This window comes from Benincasa hispida, chromosome 12 (assembly GCF_009727055.1).
Source record: "Benincasa hispida cultivar B227 chromosome 12, ASM972705v1, whole genome shotgun sequence".
Taxonomy (NCBI): Eukaryota; Viridiplantae; Streptophyta; class Magnoliopsida; order Cucurbitales; family Cucurbitaceae; genus Benincasa; species Benincasa hispida.
In genome coordinates this window covers 74,667,709-74,675,566 of record NC_052360.1, presented here as the reverse complement: position 1 = coordinate 74,675,566, position 7,858 = coordinate 74,667,709, and the positions used below count along the sequence as shown (strand labels likewise).

General features: G+C 29.8%; 1 protein-coding gene across 1 annotated transcript; it reads right to left on the bottom strand.

Annotated features, from left to right (window-relative positions):
* Positions 1-242: 242 nt before the first annotated feature.
* LOC120092519 lies at positions 243-2,815 on the bottom strand. The gene has a single exon (XM_039050620.1). The coding sequence runs from the start codon at positions 2,488-2,490 to the stop codon at positions 2,053-2,055; it is 438 nt and encodes a 145-aa protein (XP_038906548.1). The 5' UTR covers positions 2,491-2,815; the 3' UTR covers positions 243-2,052.
* Positions 2,816-7,858: the final 5,043 nt, after the last annotated feature.

Sequence of the window (7,858 nt, the reverse complement as noted above, 5' to 3'; positions counted from 1 at the left end):
AAGAATTCAAATTTAAGTGTTAAAATGAAATATTTTGAAGTTTGGGTATAATTGAGACAAATTCAATAGGGTTGGCAACAGGGTCGGGGTGAGGCGAGGGGGACGAGGGTATTCCCCATCCCCACTTCCTCCCCCATCCGTGCAGGAGTATTTCCCCCATCCCCAACCCTGTCCCCGGCAATTGAAGACGGGGACGAGGATGAGGATTCCCCGCCAGGGAAACGGGTCCCGGGGACTCATCCTTGTTTTTTTTTTTTGTAATATATATATATATATATATATTTAAAACATTAATGAGGATTGGGGTGGGGATACACTCCTGCTCGACCGGATACTCGATTAGACCCATTCCCGATCAAATTGGGATTCTCCGCCCTAATCGAGGTGGAACCCGATCCCGCGGGGATTTTTGCCAATCCTACAACTCAATGGTATTTTTATTATCTTTATCTACTTATTATTATTATTATTTTAAGATGGCCTACTTTTTAATTTTTATTACTTTAATTAAATAATCAATGCATAGATGATCTATAATTTATTACAAATTCCAAATTTCCCAACCAGATACACTTTAAATAAACTCTTTAACAAATTGGATTATCAACAACTCTGATTCAATACAATTGATTTAATAAATACAATAATTTTCTTACAACTTAGACTTAAAACCTTAAATTTAGGCTTAGTTTGAATTTGTGGCAGCTTTAAAAATAATTATTAATTTTTTTAGAGAGTTAATCTCAAAAGCTATCAGATTTGCCTTAAATTTTCTAGTTATAAAAAAAATTCAACACAATCACCTTAAACCCATTGTTTAAGATGGATTTAGAGTGCATTTGAATCGATTTAGGAAAAAATATTTTTTTAAAAAATCATTGTTATTTAAATACTTTTGACAAAAAAATTTAAAATACACTTTTATTTTGAGTGATTGTCAAACTGACTATCTTCCAAAATGACTTATTTTTTAAATTAAACATTTGAAAATGTATTCCAAACACACTCGAATGATTAAAATCACTTTTGTCATGTTTTAATATGTTTGACACTTTTAATCAGTCAAAATCAATTTCAACACAGTTTTCATACTATTAAAATTATTAAAATTGTTTTTGAATGATTAAAAACATTTTCAAAGTGATTTCAAAAATGATAAAAGTGATTTCAACAATTTCAAAATCACTCTCAAACTTCTCATAAATCAATCTCAAACACACCTTTAGTCCCCATTTGTTAACCATTTGATTTTTAGATTTTTGTTTTTGATAATCAAACCTATAAACATTACTTCCACCATCACATTTCTTCTTTTGTTATCTAATTTTTAGACATAGTTTAAAAAACCAAGCCAAAATTTGAAATCTTAGCTTTTAAAATCTTAATTTTGTTTTTGGAATTTGGCAAACAATTCATCCATAAACAAAATAATTAACAAGCCCGGCCTTAATAATCCTAAAATTATCAAACATACCAAACCCAATAACCAAGAGCCAGTAGTGGTGTAAATTCTCTAAAAAAAAGTTATAATTATGTAAAGAATAATTCATCAAAATTAAAACCCTCACTTTCAATCATGTCTGTGAAAAAAAAATAATAAACCAGTTGAAATAAAAACAATCAGATAAATTCTGCAATTAGGAAGGGATATAATATTTATGAGTAGAATTCAATTGAAAAGGGAGACAAAATTTTCGTTGATGCCATTAAAATAAAAGGGAAATTTAAAATGTGGATGGAATTGATTTTCTTAATTCTTATTTAAACATTTAAACGGTCCCCCTAAAAAGATGGTCCACACCATGTGTTACACAGCTAGGTTACGAAAAGAGAAAAAAAATTAAAATTAAAAGAAAATGTTAAAATACCATTATTAGTACTGTAATTCCAAATCCTTAATTTTATCTCTAAACTTTCTATAAAATTTAATGATAATTATTTTACTAGATTGAAAGGGTTAAATTTAAAATTTATTTAAACATAGAAACTAAAATAGAATGTAATCCAAAATACATGATAAAAATAGTATATTTTTTTTATTAAAAAGAAAAATCATAAGTTTAGCAAACGAGCTAACTGGGTGGGATTTACAATACCTTGAAAATGGGGCCCACTATGTTTCAACAAATTAGCTACCTCCACGTAGGACTGGTAATTCTTGGGGTGCAGTTCGTCTTGGTGTTTCTCGCTCGGCTCAGCAGGTGAAGAAGCCGAAGCCGAAGCCATAGCCGGATCTGGTTTATCCCAAGCCTGGCCGAAGAGGGTCCCTTTAGTAAGGAACTCGTGAGCCAAGTAGCCGGCTAGGAGATGGTTCGAATGAGACGGCGGCGGTGGCGGCGGCGGCTTCGGTACTTTAGCCGTTAATGACAGTTGGTGGGCCTCATCATCATCAAGGCCCTCTCTCTCTTTCCTCTTAATGGGCCTGGGAATGGGCCTGGGTGACGTCATTAGTCTACGAGGAGGTAAACGCATCGTTTTGGTGGTATTCATCCTGCCCTGCCCCTTCCTTCCTTCCCTCTAACCTAAACCTACTACTGCCAATGCATGCCACGTCAGCAAAATATATTTGTTTTCTTCTTTTGTTGAAAGAAACCCTTCCAAATTTCCACGCCCAATCTCTATTTATTAATAATTTAATAAATAAACCCCCACAAGCCAGCCTGATAAATTAATTTAATAATTTATAAGGGGCTAAAATAAGAAGAAAAAAAGATGGGGGTAAATTAAAGAAATTTGTAAAAACGGGAGAAAAGAAACAGAAACGGGACGGACGAGGAGAAACGAACAAAGGGGGGAGAGAGAGAGAGAGAGAGAGAGAGAGAGAGAGAGACTTTAAGAGGAGAAGAGGGGATGGGAGGTGTAATTTATAGAAGCTGAGATATGGATTTGCCCTTCTTATTTAAGGAAACTACGAAAATGACACGATAGGGGAGTAAATGACTATAATACCCCTGATTGTCGATTTCAGATTAAGGGCTTTTTGGTTTTCCACTTTTTCATGCCAAACGTACGACTCATCTGTTTTTCAGAAAAAGAAGGGAACTAGATTCTTATTTATCGCTTCGCTATCATTTTGTTTTTAAATCTTTCCTCGCGTGTTAATATATTTACTCAAATTCTCCTATTACAATCTTTCATTAAATACAAAAATCTTCAAATCTTTAAATTTAATCTACTCTATTGACGCACAAATCAACTGTTAAATTATAATTTAAGAAAATATAGCCTACAAAAAAAGATTAATTTAGATTTGTCAAAACGACTTCATTGTTAAAGTCGGTAAGAAAATTTGGGTTGTACCAAGAATTTTAAGCATAAGAATTGTTGGGGTGAATTTAGATCTGACAAAAGAGATTAAAAAAGGGGAAAAAATAAGTAAATATAAATACAAGATAAAGTAGACTTAATTCAAATGAGTCCAAGTACCAGCTAATCGATTATCTTATCATATTTAATCATAGTTTATTAGGATTAAAAAAGATACATCTCATTATTCTTATCGTAAGAGGAAGATGTAAACTCTATCTCATTCTCCCTATAAATACTAAATACATCATTATAATTCCACATGAGGTTACTTTATCTAAGATCTAAATCTTAACTTTTTCTCTATTCTAAAATTCTCATTTTTGACTCTGGCATCAGAACTTTTTTTTTTTTTTTTTTTTTTGGCAGGTCCTCTATTTCTCGTATTGAAAATTTACATTTAATGTCATGTGAAAGTTGAGTGCACTTTTTCTAGTCTAGAATTTGACATCAACGATGTATATTAAGGTCAATTTATCTAGGGTTGTTCCCTCTCGGGATTTAGGCCATCAAATACTGATCTTTTCTCAATCATCAGTATTAGATTGTGGGTGTGAGGATTGCACAATCTTGAGCCAAATTGGGCACCCTCAGCTTTATCACTACATGATGTTGAGGGTGACCCTCTTGGGGCCTCAACTTAAGCATTGGGTTAGGTATTTCAATCTTTCTTGTCTTTTTATCACATTTGAGTTCAAATAAGGCTGTATTTAGATGGAATCTTCTTGAGTTCGAATCTAGTTGCAATGTGATAATAAAAATCATTAACTTCAATTTAGGTCTAAAAAAGAAATATTTGTATTAGCAACAACTTTCTTGAGTCTTTTTTTTTTTAAAAACGTTTTTAAACAGATATTTAATATATTTGTTTTATAATATTTCACTTTTTAAAATTAATTATCCAGAGAATATTAAAACTCAATCAACATATGTTTTTTAATACCCAATATGGGTAAGATATTTGTACGAGAGATGTACAATATAAATTAATTATTACTGCCTACTTTTAATTAACTATTAAATACCATTATATTATTTAGACAAATTGAACTAATTCACTTATAATTGAAATTTTATATTTTCTTAAATAATTAATATATTTTTTAATTGATTATTAATATTTCAATTAATCTATGCTTATTTAACGATCGGTATTAGTTGAATCAAACTTGTTTAATGTAAAATATTTATTTATATATTTATATTTTGATGGAATCATTAATGGAGTGATTTACCAATACATTAAATAATAGTAACTTGGGTAAATATCAATTTATATTCTTAAACTTTAGGAGTAATATCAATTTAAACCATACACCAACAATTATATCAATTTAATCCCTGAATTTTTGGGTTGTATCTATTTAAACCCCAAACTAATAATTGTATCAATTTAAACCGTGAACTTTTATTAGTGTATCAATTTAAACCTTAAACTTTCATAATTGTATCAATTTAAATTCTTCATTATGTTTTATTTTGATAAACTTATGAAAGTTTAGGGTTTAAATTGATATATTTATGAAAGTTCAAGGTTTAAATTGATACATTTATGAAAATTCAAAATTTAAATTGATACAATTATTAATTTGGGGTTTCAATTAATACAACCCCCAAAGTTTTAAATTGATGCAACCCTTACAGTTCAAGATTTAAATTGATACAATTATTAATTTAGAGTTTGAATGGATATAGCCCCGAAAATTAAGGAGTATAAATTGATATTTGTCATAGTAATTTTAGTTTATGATTATTTCAATTTGCTCACTTACATCTAATTAACGAACATAAATTTTCATTTACAAAAGTTTTAAAGCATATACATAAAATATTTTTTTTAATTAATTAAGAAAATGTAGGACAATTATTTTAAATGGTAAAATCGTTTAAAATAGTTTGAAGTATAGCAAAATGTCTATCGCGGTCTATCACGGTTAGACAAGGACATTTTACTATATTTGTAAATAAGTTGGCTCAGTTTCTTTTATTTGAAAACAGTTCAAAAATATAATAATTTTGTATGTAATTATTTAGTTTTAGTTTTATATAAAATTGGTAAAACAAACACATATATTTAACCTATGTACATTAACTATTATACATTAGGGAAAAAATGGTGGACTTAGGCAAAGTCTAAGACCAACTAATTATTGATCCAATCATATATAATTTTAACTTTGTGTAGGATAAAAGTATTGGGGTTGATACCCTAAATCTCGTAGGGTCCTATAGTTTGTAAATGTATTGAACAAACTCATTGTCTATTTAAATATATAATATTTTATTCTATATTTTTGTTGCATTAACCACAAACCAATAAACTAACATTCAATGTTATCTTGTAACTTAAACATGTATGTAGAGACATACAGGTGAATCATGTTTAAGTGAACCTAAATGATCTGTAGTAGATGAATAAGACCGGGTACCTTATCCTGGCGACACTATGAGTATAACCCGCTTTGTAGGTGTTACAATTGTTATAAAGTACTACAAATTATTTGACCCTGATCATTCATGTATAGACATGTGAGCGGGAATATTATATACAAAGGAGTTTATATAAGATTGGACCACGAAATGTTTAGTTTCATTATATAACGTTGTTCATAATAGATACTTATATTTCACCAGGATGATCATAGGTAACATGACCTGAATCTAGAGTGAGTTGTGAATTCCTGCCTATGAGGGTGATCATTTGATTTATATGGGTGAGAGTGGCCAGATCACCGACTCAACAAGTCTGCTATTTTGGAGATTCGTCTGATTGGGGAGCTGAGAACACAACTTCACAAGAAGAAATTCACTCCTTCCCTGAGGTTGGGATAAGTAGATAAATTGCTCCCTTAAGGGCTGATTTCGAGGCTTGAACAATGTGGCACCACACCCTCTTCTGACCTGGGAGAATTTAGTCATAGTTGGACTACGATCTATTGTTCATTATAGGGATCAGTGGTACTTAAGGAGTTAAATATAACTACAAAGATAAAACGGTAATTTTGATCTAACTGTATTTACAAGGAATTTGTGAAGGGTTATCGTATTGTTGATTGGTTATATCCATTTGACAAAGAAATATATATGTAGTGTGCAGTTATCGGTCTTTAGTGAAGTGCCCGACAATTAACAGATGGTGAATAATTTAATTAAAGAGTTTAATTAATTATTCATGTACGGTTAGAGCTTCAAACTACAGGTTCATGAGGTCCCATTGGTAGCTCAATAAGATTAATTGAGAACAAGTTTTTGGATTAATTTGAATTGTTCAAATCAGTAGAAAGATTTAATTATATATGATATAATTAAGTTATTTTAATTATATGTGATATAATTATTATAATGTATTTGATACATTATAGCTTTAGTGAGAGGAAATAAATATTTGAATATGATTCAAATATCATGAACTTGAATTGGATTCATAATTGTTAAATTTAATTAAATGTGATTTATATAAAATGTCATATAAGAGATAAAAGAAACTATAAGTTATATTGGATGTGATACATATTAAAACTATATGTTATATGTTAATTTGATATAACATATAATTTATATATTTATATTGATATGTTAGTTATCATATTTATATATATATTAAATATATTTTAAAATAATGAATGGAGTTACAACCCCTTGCCCTTCTTTTCTTTCCGTCCACGTAGACGGGTGGTTGTTATATTTGGCATGTTAAAAAAAAAAAGTTTCTTCTTCTTGATTGAGATTGGAAAACAACAGAAGAGTTCTATGTGCGAGTTTGAGTTGTTGGTGAACAATTTCAAACCTTCCTCCTTATTACTAAAATTCCCTCATTCCAAAATAATCAGAACCCATCACTCCTGGGTTCCCTACCTGAGAATACCAAAGAAGCCTTTGTGGTAGTATTCGTGCTCTTGATCAAAGTTTTCTTGAAGAGAGTCTTCAAGACGTCCGTGTGTTGTTCGAGGGATTCTTAAAGAAAAGTCTTCAAAGGTAAGGTTTCTAAAACCTAATTATATAGCATGCTGTAATTTATGTAAATGCATATATTGTTCTCGATTTACTGTAAAATTTACATTCAATTAAAAATGAGATTTGGGACGATCTTTTTTCCGCTCATTGTTCCTTCAATTTGGGATCCTTCAATAAGAAAACTTCATCTAATCATAATTCTAAGAGAAAAAGGTAAACTACAGATCATTCTCCTTGTAAACACATTATTATAACTTCATATGATAAAGCTTGGATTGAAACTTCATTTAGAATTGGAACTTATGACTTCTCCTCAATTTTAGAAATTCCCATCTCTGACTTTGATATTGGAATCTTTCTTCTTTATTTTGCATGTCCTTTTTCTCTCCAAATTATAAATTACTATTGTTGTTATGTAAAAATCAGGTTTGTTTTCCTATATGTTGGTTTTGATATCAATAAAATACATACATTAATTATTCCAAATATTTTATATCCATATCTATATGTGACAACAATTGAAATACACATAGATGAGATTATTTTTTTTACAGATAAATACATATAGAGTTTTTTTCTACACAAAAAATTACATATA